This window comes from Myodes glareolus, chromosome 20 (genome assembly GCF_982192425.1).
Source record: "Myodes glareolus chromosome 20, mMyoGla1.1, whole genome shotgun sequence".
Classification (NCBI taxonomy): Eukaryota; Metazoa; Chordata; class Mammalia; order Rodentia; family Cricetidae; genus Myodes; species Myodes glareolus.
In genome coordinates, this window is record NC_142045.1 from 21,613,770 (window position 1) to 21,627,470 (window position 13,701).

At 42.2% G+C, this 13,701-nt stretch overlaps 1 protein-coding gene across 4 annotated transcripts in view; it reads right to left on the minus strand.

Moving 5' to 3' along the window:
* Positions 1-13,701, minus strand: part of Lekr1 (leucine, glutamate and lysine rich 1) — a 164,522-nt gene that overhangs the window by 135,435 nt on the left and 15,386 nt on the right. For 3 of the 4 annotated variants that reach the window (XM_085682469.2, XM_087899464.1, XM_085682470.2), the window contains one exon: positions 11,927-12,141. The exons of the other annotated variant lie outside the window; for it this stretch is intronic. In XM_085682469.2, the coding sequence (XP_085538595.2) occupies positions 11,927-12,141 (215 nt within the window). The remainder of the gene's footprint in view (positions 1-11,926; positions 12,142-13,701) is intronic. 4 annotated transcript variants of the gene reach the window in all.

Consider the following 13,701-nt stretch of genomic DNA (forward strand, 5'->3'; position numbering starts at 1 on the left):
AGCCCTGCCTCTTGGAGCCCAGGTTAATTTCATTTAATTAATGCAAATACAACACATCTTTACATAATTAAACAAAGGCAGCATAACAAAATGTAATACATCTTTGTCTAGCTAGACAAATATTCCGCAACAGGTGGAAATTTTTGTGGCACTCCAACAGTTTAACTTATATATCATTTTAGATCTTTAGAGAAAGTCATCTTAATTTCAAAGGAAGCTGGGACAAGGGTAACCCTTTTAGCACGCACAAGGCAAGTTCAGTTCTGCGGCCTACAATAACACACAACAGACAAACCCAGAGGAGCAATCATTTGTCTTCATTCCTGTTCGTAAGAGAATCGACTGGAATATCTTTTCAACGTTACTAGGTGTTAGGCTCTACGTTAGAGACAAATAATGAAACTGCTTCCGTGGAATTTATTTGCCAGCAACGCAAACCCCAAACAAGTGTTGTTAAAGACCATCACGAACAGAAAAACAAAAGAAGTCACAGGAGGCACCAGGACTGGCAACTGTCTTCTTGAGGATCTACCATCTCAGCCAAGCCCTAAAACGGGAGGCAGAGAAAAGGGAGAGCAGAAGTGTTTGGTCTAAACATGCAGCAGGTATAACAGAGAGACACCTTTTTTCCCCAATCTTCTAGACTGTAGCTAAGAATGGTTTAGACATGGGCAACGAGTCATACAAGGAGCCTAACTGCTGTAGGTGTGCAAACAGACCATGACTGGGAGTAGACATACGAACTCAAGCCATTAAGAAGGAAGATGTTAAAATGGGGAAAACCGCTCCTGGGTAAGGTGTGGATGAGAAGCTGTCTCTGTGTGACCCAGCTCTGAGGTTTGTATTAGCAGTCACTTGAGAGGATCTACAACCCCCTTGGGTTAGGCTGATTGAGGGGGGTTAAACGCGATATGGTTAACACAACCACTGAGCCTGGTTCCTACCCAGACTGCACAAGAAGGAGGAACAAGAGCATTCATTGTCCTCCACGTTTTGACTACAGATACAGTGAGCAGCGGTCTCAAGCTCCTGTCCCCAGGATTTCCCACCACGGTGGACTTTACCCTCCAATGGTGAGCCAACATAAACTCCTCTCCCAAAGTTGCTTTTGTTAGGTACTTTATCACAGCCATAGCGAAAGGAACTAGAACACCAGCAAATGAAAAATCCGAATAAAAAGGAATAGACTCTATTCCTGTGGGAAGAAAAGCTGAAGAACAGCAAACACAGGGATGGCGGAACAGTGTGGGGAAGAGAGACAGGTGGCACAGATTCCATTAAGTCCAAGTGAGATATACAAATGTCTCTGCAAAAGCAGCCAGTAGGGGCCACTGATTCAGGCCCAATCACGCTATGTTGCTTGCTAGGCTGGGGTCATCAGTAGCTGCCATGGAGGCACTGTCCCCTCCTAGATAACAGCTGTCACAGAACTGGGAGCTGGACAGAAACTGACCAGGTTATTGAGATACAACCTGGGGCTGGATACACCATGTTCAGAGAAACGGCAAGAGCAGAACAAGCCCTGGCGATGCAGCAGAAGGAGATCGCAGGCCTGAGGCTGAGATATTTTACACGTTCTGCGTGAGGAATATGTATATGAAGACATATATGGCCCTAATTAGTAAGTGGCAGCATCGCACCGTGAGAGTTGTGCTAACCTTGGCTGAGTTTCACCAGTGAGCACTGATAACCTCGCTATTTCCCAGATCCAGGACTTTCCTTGTGATGACTGTATGTTTGGATACTGAAAGTGAGGCGGATCAGATTCTTCAATAGTGGAAAGGCCATCTACCTTTACTGTCGCTGTGCTAGCACCGTGACTAAGGTGAGGAAGACTGTTCCGGTTTATGGCTCTAGAGGGATAAAAGCTGTCATGATGAAGAGGCGCGGTAACAAGGGGCAGGCACAGCAGTCAGAGCATGGATCTGAGAGCTTATATCCTCAACAGCAAGCGTGAAGGGGAGTGGGTAAACTGGAAGCACAGCTGGGCCCCATTGACATCTCCTCCAACAAGGCCACACCCCCACACCTCCCTAAACAGCATCGCCCACTGGGAACCAAGTGCTCAAATACCTGTGCCTACAGAGACATTCCTCACTCAAATCACTGCAGACAGCATCCTATGAACATTAAATAAACATGGAAGGACAGAGAGGAAGGTAAGAATTCTCCAAGCATCAGGCAATCCGCCTTCCATCCCAGGGAAATAGTCTATTTTCTTACTATTTTGCAGATGAAGAAATCAAGGCCGAGAAACATTAAGAAGCAAATCTTAAGAGTAGTTAAGGGCAGAGCCTGTGCTACTGACCTCAGGCCACGCACTGATTCCTTTCTACTTTGTTCTCAGAATAAATCAGGTTTAGTCTAATAAAAGTTGTAGAACTCATCCTAACAAAAATAATATTTTTTGTTACAATAACGACTAAGAGAAATCGAAGGTTATATACACACACACACACACACACACACACACACACACACACACACAAAGGGTAATGAGAGCCTGAAACTCTACTCTGTTGATTAAAAAGCTCGGCGCATAAAAGAATGGCTTTAAAAAGACAAAAGCAGAGAAAAAAAATGTTTATTTTGGTAACCATGTTGCTATAGCAACATCAAAATCCTTAAAAAAGTGTTCATAGTTACACCGGTAATAAAACATATACATAGGTCTACCAGTATTATCCAATAAATATCAGTTTCCATAATCTTGCTAGATCTGGTAATGGGAAAACCCATGTAAACTTTATATATACTGATCATAAACACTCCCGTCAACTTCTGCTTATTGTTTGCATGTGCCCTCCAAGAGAAGGAGGTACTCTCTGCCTCGGGGCTCTGAAGTACATCCTAGGGATGGCATGGAATGAGGACCAAAAAGCAATAAAGGGGTAGCTGACCTCAGAACTAGAAAACATTGTTTCCTCAAAGTTCTAGAGCTGCATGGTACTAATACAGACACAACAGAATCACATTTATGTCCCTAGGATAAGAAAGTGCTAAGAACTTCTAGGTTTCAGTTATGTTTTCATGGTCCTGTGTGTACTGGAATAGTTTTTTGAGCAACATGAAACAAGTGTCTTCCTAGGTGCTCCCCGCCGTGTAAGTATGGCCACACACCAGCCAGGGCTCGTTTCCCTTTCCCTACAGAGATTCACTCCGTGTGTGAGAGTAGGTTGACCAGAGATTTGAAAAGGTTCTCTTAGAACCCCACACTACAAAAACCACAGCTCTGTATCAGTTCCGTGTTCTATATATCCGTGATTATTCCAAATGACTTACAGAGTCATTTTAACATGTATGTCCCTTAAGCTACATCCTTGAATGCAAAAAATAAAATAAAATTATTATTATTTTTTTTTAAAAAAAGGTGCTTCAGAAACACAAACAGCAGAGCCCCTAGGTTAAGGGACCAGGCGATTGCTCAGCAGCAGAGGACTGGGTTCAGCACACACATGGTGGGCTGCTGTATCTCCAGTTCCAGAGTACCCAACATCAGATATGTGTATCTCTTCCTGTTCTTTCCATCCACAAACTTAGAAATATTTTCTAAGTTAATGTGCTCCCAAACTGTGGGTCGGGTCTGGCTCTGGATAGTTGGTATCATCCTGGTCTGGCTCTGGACAGTTGGTATCATCCTGGTCTGGCTCTGGACAGTTGGTATCGTCCTGTGAACTATTACTGCTTTAGATTTCACTTGTTTTGTTTGCCTAACATGGTAACTGCCAACTACGATGAAAATATTTTTTTATATTTTAAGCTTTTTGAATTATTTCAGAGTGGATTATTTCAGATGCAATGGTGTTTAATAATTACATACATGCATAGAATAGACTAAGTACATATTCACCCCTTGTTCAAATCTAGAATTTTCTGTGAGATGGGTCTCTGAGCATGCTTGTGGGGATTTATCCCGATTCTGACTTGACTGTGGTAAGGACCTGGACTGTATAAAATGGAGAACACAAGCTCCGTGCTAGTTTGCATTCACCTCTGTTTCTGACTATAGATGTTTGTGAGCCAGAGCTTTGAGCTCCTGCTGCCTTGATTTCCCCTCCATGATGGACTGCACTATACAGTGAACTGACAGAGAGCAACAGCAGGGAGTCTAAGACAACCCCACTGTTGTCCCTGTCCTCTGGTTGGTTCCCTCCTTCCCAACAAGCTCCCTTCTTTCCCATGCTGTGTGTGTGTGTGTGTGTGTGTGCACGCGTGTGCATGCGCGTGCGCGCGCGCACGCGCGCGCTCACGCACATCCGCTCTGTCTCTGTAATTGGAACAGTCATGGCATACCAGGAAGGCGGTATTTCAGTGCTCCTCCCCGTCCTCTGGCACTTACACTATTTCTGATCTCTCTTCCCTGATGCTCCCTAGCAAACACCCCTTGAGCACTGGGGTGGTGGGGGATGGAGATGTCTCACTAAGGATGAGCACTCGATATTCACTTACTCTCAGCATTCTGACCAGCCAAGTGTCTCTGCACTAACAGCTGTCCTCTGGACAGGGAGGGTCTGTGGCGCACAGTGACAGCAACAGCAGTGTCTGATATCACTCGGGGTCGGTCTCAGTGTCCAGACATCCAGCAGAACCATGAAGAGAGGGAACCACGTCGTGCACCCCTGACTCTACACTGGGTCAGTCAGAATCCCGTGCTTCCTCAAAAGAATTTAAGTCCCATCCCTCCAGGCAGATTATATCCCATGGCTTAACTTTTCTTGTGGCATCTGGAATTGGAAGAAGAAATGTTGAAGGGGCACGCAAAGATGTACATATGAATCCACTGACTTCTATAGGCTCCTGGTAATTGTGAGAAATTAAACAATTACTTATTTTTTTCTAAGTTACTCAAAGCAAAACTTAATTTGAGTGAAAATCAACCCAGGGTTTTTATTGAAAGGGAGGAGCTCTGCTGTCCCCAAGTTTCCTCCTTTGTGTCTAAAAACTCAAGCACAGCAAGACTAACAGACGGAAAAGAGGCAGAGGGAACCTGAGAAACATCAACACAATGAAGTTCCTGCCTTTCCTTTGTCCTGCACATTCCATACAACGCTGCAGGTTTCCAGCCCAGAACTGCCCACAGCCACAGAGAGGGGAACCCTGGCCTGTTTAGCTAACTGAAAAAGAGCAGCTGACCACAGAAGACATTTTTAGCAATACCTGCCTTACTCTGACCAAACACAATTGAAAACCATACCTGTCCACGCTGCTGTTTCAGTAGGGACAGAGCTGGAAGAGTCACCTTCTGTACCACCCCACCCTGTCACATGGTGGAGAGTCAGCGGGGCTGAGCCAGGGAACTGATATTGTAAATCCCTTAATTCCAGAAAGAAACAAGGTTCTACTGTCCCTAACAGGGCAGTGTCAGCAAGGCCAGCAGGGAACTCTATCCCAACCTCCTCCAAGAAGGAACAGGACAGTAAAGGCCGGTAGTAGTAAGAGTGCCACTTTCTTTCCGCAGCTGGCATCGCTGAGGTCCATGGGGAATGAATCTCAGTCCTCACTGAGAAGCAGAGACCGTGAGAAATATCACTAGTGAACACTCCTATATCACCTCAGTCCTGAGCTGTGAGTGGGTCTTGGAGGAGGGCCTCCGACTTCACAGAGTATCACAGAGATGGAACGAGATGGTATGAAGCGCTCTGCTTCCCTGCCCTCTGGGATTGGTGGAGCCAGTAAGAGCTGAACTTCCATTCCCAGCCCCCACCATCAGGAGGGATTAAGTGGCTAAAGGCACTGTGAACTAGCACTTCACTTCTTCAACCCCTCAGTGGAAAGAAGAAACAGAAGAGGCAGCTTCTGGCCCTAAACCACAGGAACAAAACGGTGTAAGTCAGACCTTGGAGTCCCTGTCCCTCCCAAGGTTAGCAGCCAAGTAGGGAGGTGATTTTACATCCCAGTACAAAAACATAGGAAGTACAAGATGGTGACCTTTTCCCAGAAAAGCGTGAGACCAAGGGGATATATGAAACCCCTCAACACACAAGGCAATTAGAGTCAGGGCCCCATTTTCCCAGGAACAGTGTCCAGGCCCAGTAGGAAATGGCAAGCATGCTGTTATTAGTCAGGGTTCCTCAGAAAAAAACAGAAACAATAGGTCAAATGGAGAGGGGAAAAGACATTTAATATGAGGAATTAGGTCATATGATAATGGAAGCTAGTAAGTCCATAATGTAAGTAATGGAATGGAAGTCATTGCCTAATATAAGTGTAGACCTAGGAAGGCAGCAAGTGTATTTATTTCTGGTCCAAAACAAGGCCCAAGAGTCAAGATCTCAGCACACATCTGAGCACCAGAAACTCTGATCTGAGGGCAGAAAATAAATGCTACACAATTAACTCTTCCCTTTCCCCTCATTTTTATTCTCTGTGAGCCCTCAACAGATTGTTCAACCACACTGATTAAGACTTATCTTTACCAAGTCAAGTACTGATCTCTTGGAGAAACACACAGACAAACCAAAAAACACTGTGCCAGCTATCAGAGTACCCCCTATGGTAATCAATTTGACATAAAATGAACTCCATTGACATCTACCATCGAACCAGAGTCAGGAAACCACAGCATTAATAGAAAAGACCAAACATTGACATGAATCAGATGCTACAATTATCTGTAAAGAATTATACAGTAGCTAATACAAATATACTTTTTTAAAAAAACAAAAATCTCTTGAAACTGATGTGGGGCTTCCCTCTGTATGCTAGAATATGTTTTATTACCACTCATTATTAAAGAAGCTGTTTCGACCAATGACTTAGTAAAGCCAGGCAGGAAATCAGAACAGAGCTCTATAGAGAGAGTAGGTGGAGTCGGGGAGACGCCATGCGGCTGCTGAAGGAGACAAAACACCCCAGAGCCTTACCTGTAAACCACGGGCCTTGTGGTAAAACACAAAATAATAGGAACGGGTTAACTTAAGATGTAAGAGTTAGCTAGAAATATGCCTAAGCTATTGGCCAAGCAGTGTTGTAATTAATATAGCCTCTGTGTGATTATTCAGGTCAGGGCAGCTGGGAAACGAACAAGCAGTCTCCACCAACATGAAACAAAATGGAAAATTTTAGAAAGAAACAGAAATTACAACAAGGAACCAAACAGATGTTAAAAAATAAAAATAATATAATTTTTATTATAAAAAATAATAAACAATATTTTTTAAAAAATAAAAAAGTGATAACTAATACTTGCAGTATGAAATAAAAGAATGAAGGCAGGCAAGATGGGAAATTACAAAGACAGGAGAAGGGAGGGGAGCGTGACTGTCTAACATTGGAGCTCGTGCCAGCTAAAAAGCAAGAATCTCAGCAGTTAATATTAGCTCTATAAGTTACCAATAAATATAAAGACAAATGTTTTTATTTTAAAATTAAAATGCTAAGCTAGCAGTAAGCCAGGCTTCCAGCCTGATGGGGATGGCTGTAAGTAGTGCTGCACTCCTCTCTCAGATACGTTCTGGGGAACTCCCAAACCACTAAGTTTTATTTCCAGTAAAGCTATTCTAGTTTCCTACACCTTGGGATCAATTGGAATCCTGTCTACAAGGTGTTAGGTCTCAAACCCTGGAACAAAAGGCTGTGGTGCCTATTTAACATATCAACCTGGCTGCCAGGTTCTCTGGGCATCCCCAGTCCCTACCCAGTTACAGGGTATGGCTGGCATAATCCATCTCACCAGCCCAGGGACTGAGCTGCCCTTCCCCCAGAGACTCTTCCCTATATAATTCAGCCATGTTTGGTTAGTGGTTCCTTTTGTACCTTTTGCCCTCTTGGCTGTTGCACCTGATTCCCTTCTCTCCGCTCTCCCTTCCCCTCCTGGCTCTCCTCACTGGGCTCAGGGTCACATCCAGTCTGGACTTTCCCAGATGTCTGTGCCTCTGGCTACGCTTTCCCTCTTATCCACAATAAATGTTCTGCTCTACCACACCTAAGAGCAGCCAGGTCTTCTTTTTTATTTCTTTTTTTCATGTACATGTCAGGAATCACCCTGTGATTTCATCTGCATTTCTTAGCTGCCCTTTGAAGATAATAACTTCAGGGCTCGCCAGAGTCAGAAGGATGGCTCTCCCTGGGCTCTCCCTGTATACCGCTCTTCCCTCAACGAAAAAAGAAAGTTGGATAAAGGGTATATGAGCTCTCTGTTCTTCCTTACAAATGTATGTAAATATACAATTATCCCTAAACTAGAAGTCCTAAAAGCCAATGATTTACTAAACAGAAATATTTCTGATCAATAAGCAGACATTGAGGCTTTTCAGTTCTCTGACATTAACATCAGCTGTGACCAGCAGCTCCCTCCATGACCACTGAAAGAGGCAGAATCGAGACTGATCCTGTAGCAGGAGATACAATGGAGGGAACCTTCATATGGCGATGGATGGAGATAGAGACAGAGACACATATTGGAACACTGGACTTAACTCCCTAGGCCCAAATGAGAAGCAGAGGGAGGGAGATTGTGAGCAATGAAAGCAGAACCAGAGGGAACCTTCATCCGACGATGGATGGAGATAGAGACGGAGACCCCCACTGGAGCACTGGACTGAGCCCCCAAGGTCCAAATGAGGAGAAGAAGGAAGGAGAACATGAAAAAGGAAGTCAGGACCGCGAAGGGTGTGTTCACCCACTGATACAAGGGGACTGATCGAATGAGAGCTCACTGAGGCCAGCTGGACTGGGACTGAACGAGCATGTGATCAAATCGGATTCTCTGAATGTGGCTGAAATGGGGGCTGACTGAGAAGCCACAGACAATGGCACTGGGTCTTGATTCGTTTGCATGGACTGGCTTTTGGGGATCCTGGTCTGTTTGGATGCTCACCTTCCTAGACCTGGAGGGAGGGGGGAGGAACTTGGATTTCCCACAGGGCAGGAAACCCTGACTGCTCTTGGGATTGGGGAGGGAGGAGGAGAGGGAGTGGGGGGAGTGGGAGGGTATTGGGAGGAGGGGAGGAAGTGGAAATTCTTTAAATAAATAAATAAGGAAAACACACACACACACACACAAAAGAGGCAGAATCGATCAGATATATAGTATTCTAGCTTGCTAGTAAATTAGTATCACCAGCTTACTTTTTAGATTTTATAGCTTGGATTTCACTTAAAAACAAACAACTTCTAGTTTGAGACAGAAAGTAAAGACAAATCACAGACTGAAGAAGTAGTAACAAAACAGATATCTGATGTAGGACTTGTACATTTCCTAAAACATAAAACCAACTATAAAAACTCAACAATAAGAAAGTAAACTAGCCAGGCAGTGATGGTGCATGCCTTTAATCCCAGCATTTGAGAGGCAGAAACAAGGGATGTAAGTTTGAGGAATCCTGGTCTACAAAGAGACTTCTGGGACAGCTAGGGCTACACAGAGAAACCCTGTCTTGAAAAAAAAAAAGGGAGGGAGGGAGGGAGGAAGGGAGGGAGGAAGGAAGGAAGGAAGGAAGGAAGGAAGGAAGGAAGGAAGGAAGGAAGGAAGGAAGGAAGAAAAGAAGGAAAAGGAAGTTGATTATAAATTGGGCAAATAACCAAAACAGGGCTCAGTGGTAAAACACCTGGCATTCACATTCACCAAACCTGAAACTCAATTTTTGTTTTACTTTTTTTTATTTTAAAAGAAGCTATATATTACTAAACATCAAGAGACTTGAAATATCAATGTGTTTAACTGTTTAGAAAAATAACAATATTCAAAGCTGACATACAATGAGGCTAAAATTCACTAATAAAGCAATAATGATTAGGAAACATAATGGGTCATCATAGTCCTCCTGCCCAAAGAAGATATAGGTGTCTACCAAAATGTTTAGTAAATAGGCACAGGCAATTCTTGAGTTAGTATGTCTGGTGACGCTGGCATGGTGGTACAGGCAATTCACGAATTAGTTAGTACGTCTGGTGATGTTGGCATGGTGGTACAGGCAATTCATGAGTTAGTTGGTCTGGTGAAGTCAGCATGGTGGTATAGGCCTGTTAATTCCTGGTTTGTCAAAGCAGGCAATTGCCAGTTTAAGGGCTGCCTAGACTACCCAGAACATTGTAAGAGACTGGTATAAGCTGGCCCCTATGCCATGAGAGAGCAATAGGGCAGCTTCATCTATGAATATGTAAGAACTATTTAAAATACTGAAAATTAAGTCAGCACTTTATCAGAAAATAATTTTCTTCATAAACTTGTAGACATCATTGTCAGCACTGGCAATTACTTTTAATGTCACAGAGACAAAAGAGGGTTTTTTTTGAAACAAGGTCTCTCTACATAGCCCTGGCTGTCCTAGAATTCACTATGTAGACCAGACTAGCCTTAAACTCCCAGAGATCCACCTGCCTCTTCCTCACTAGCACTGGGTATTAGAACCAAAGTTGGCCCCCAAATGGCAGTGCTGCTAACAAGGTCCTAAAGGGTAGCCTGGTCTCAGTTCTGGACTCTGACCCAGTAAAATCCAGCATTCCTCAGAAATCTTGTAAAGCAGGATTCTGTTTGTCAGAGAAAGCTATTAATTCCCTTATCTGCTCCCTATTACCTCTGGCAATTGGGGCATCAAACCCTGATTAACATTAAAGACACCTGCAACAGATCAAAGTCCTCATGCTAGCTCCCAGACTGTACTGGCTCACACCACACACACACACACACACACACACACACACACACACACACACACACACACACACACACACGGCGTGTGCACAGGCACACCAAAACATGTCTCCTTAAAACTGACAAGGCTTTCTCCACCTTTTGCTGTTCTTTGAACCTGAGAGATAGTGTTGGCAACTTAACCCCCAATAAATCTTTCTTCCTACCCTCAGAAGGGTTCAGTGTGGTGGTCTCACTGCACCCTCGCTTGCACTAGGGTTAAAGGCATGTGCCACCATGCCTCTGCCTCTTATTATGTATTTATCTTTTTAGCTTTCACGGAAAGTAATATTTTTCCACTTACTATACTCACAGAAATACTTACATTATTTCTATTATTATTGGGAAACTAGTACAGAGTACACACACACACACACACACACACACACACACACACACACCCCAAAAAGGGCAAAAACACAAAATTTAGGAAATACTGAAATATGTGTCATATAAAAATGGCCTTTTACTAAAAATACACCCAACATACACAAAGCCTGGGAGACCCTGCCTCAAAACAAACAAGATCCATGTAAAGTAATAACCCAATAGAAATCTGGACAATTTATGTGTGCAGTTAATCAATGTGCATGTGAAAACTGTTCGCCTACATTAACAAAAAGAAATTTAAACTAAATACCAGGGGGCAGCACTTTTTTCATGCCTAAGAATAAAGAAAGAATAGTGATATTTTAAAAAGTGTAAGAATGGCCGGTTGCTAAGTACATAGTCAAACTTAATTAATCATGTCCTCTCAAAGGTTTAATTTTGTTTTAATAGCCATCAACATTTCACATTGAAATATACTTTTGGTATTTTTGTTTCTGAGAATTTATCTTATGGAAAAACATGTTCAAAGGAATATAAATATAAATAGTACCTATAAAAATAAATAGAAATAGTATAAATATTGAAAAGAGAAAAGTCAAGTAAATTATTATATATCCCTCAGAAAAACATAGACATAGTAAAAAGCAAGATGAATCTGTAAGCATTAATGGGCAACAATTTTCAGTACATACAATTAAGCGGCGAAGTCACAGAACACACTTCATATATTATTTATTTTAAATATCATCTATTAAAAATACCAAGCTACAAATATAACAGAAATCTACTTATAACAAAAGTAAAGAAAGGCACAGTAAAGGATACAGAAAAATACACAGTTGGCCTGGAGCTCACAACGCTCCTCCCTCAGCCTCCTGACAGCTGGTAATACAGGCATGTACCACCGGCCACCCAAATCTATTCTCCTGCAGACTAAATAAGAGACAGAAAGCATATTCCGACCTTTTGTTTTTGGATTCACTGTCAGTTCTGCACTTGTCAAACTCCTGGCTAAGAGACTGCAGCTTCTCCTGAAGTCTCTTTTCTCGCTCTACACTTCCTTGATAAAATTTCATTTCTTCTTCCATTGCTTTCAGTTTTTCTTCCATAGCCTTAAATTCATGAAGAATTAGGTAGCTGACGCCACAGTATTTACAAACTGTTTCTTCAGGAGACATCTAGGAAACAGAACATATATTTACTGAAATGTTATGTTTTTAATTGTGAAAAATAAAGCTCAACCAAAGATGCTATGCAACCATGCTGATGACAAAGGAAATGCACAGCCTGCTCTGCTGCTGGGACAGTCATCATGGCACTGCCTACATCTGGATAAAATTTCTAAAACCAACCTGAATCTTGGAAAGAGAAGAGATTTTCTCAAAGAAATGATCTCTCTGTGGTATCAGTAAGATTATTTACTCTTCAAATATCTTTTACAAAACAAAACTAAAAAAGAAATCCTTACAACTTTAGTTCTGAGATGAGTTTTCTATAATGTCAGAAGGAACCCATGGCCTTTAGCAATCAACTACACTATGACCCTTTAGATCATTGGTTCTCTACCTGTGGTCATGAACCCTTTGGGGTCGAATGACCCATTCACAGGGGTTGCATATCAGATATTTACATTACAATTCATAACAGTGCCAAAATTACAGTTATGAACTAGCAATAATGCTATAGTTGGGATCACCACAACATGGAAGAACTGTATTAAAGGCTCGCAGCATTGGAAAGGTTCAGAACACTGCTCCGGAGCCTCTGACTTTCTAAGATCTTATTTCACTCATTTATAAAAATGATGGTACTGCACCCAATGAACTCTATTCTCTTACTAGACTTCAATATTTTAAGATTTTTTTTATAGAATTTAACATTCTGTCCAAAGTTACAATAGAAAATGCATTTTAAACTTATTATCTTCTTTGTTATACTTATTTCATAGATTAAAACTGAGACTCCTGAAGTTTCATAGCCAACTAAAAGGAGAGGATGTTAAAATTAAACCCAAGTCTTTGAAGAACCGATACTTATATATTTATGCACCATATCATATTTATCTACCATGGGTATATGAGTTCTTATGTTCTTCAGATAAAGTCTGTGTGTAGCTCTAGTCAATACAAGGGCAGTGAAAAAGCAAGCCAGGAAAAAGACCCTACTTTTTTTTTTGTCTTAAGAATAAATAGTCCTTGGGTAGCCTATGTTTGATTTGCTTTTCATAAAGGTAAGAGAGCTCCAGGGCACCAAAGTAAAATCAATTCTTAGATTGCTCAATAAGCACTCTTTTAAAAAAACACAATGTCTCATCATTGGTTGGAATTTAATAACTAGCCCAAAATGGCCTCAAACCCACTTCTACCTTATTGTCTCGAATACTGGGAGTACAGGAAACACACCACATCTGGTCATCTGGTTAAAGTGTTTCTTCTTAATGCAACCTCCCTTGAGATAGTAGAAAGTGTCCCTGTAACTATGTTATAGCACAAGGATGTAGAAAGTGTCCCTGTAACTATGTTATAGCACATGGATGTAGAAAGTGTCCCTGTAACTATGCCATAGCACATGGATGTAGAAAGTGTCCCTGTAACTATGTTATAGCACAAGGATGTAGAAAGTGTCCCTGTAACTATGTTATAGCACATGGATGTAGAAAGTGTCCCTGTAACTATGCCATAGCACATGGATGTAGAAAGTGTCCCTGTAACTATGTTATAGCACATGGATGTAGAAAG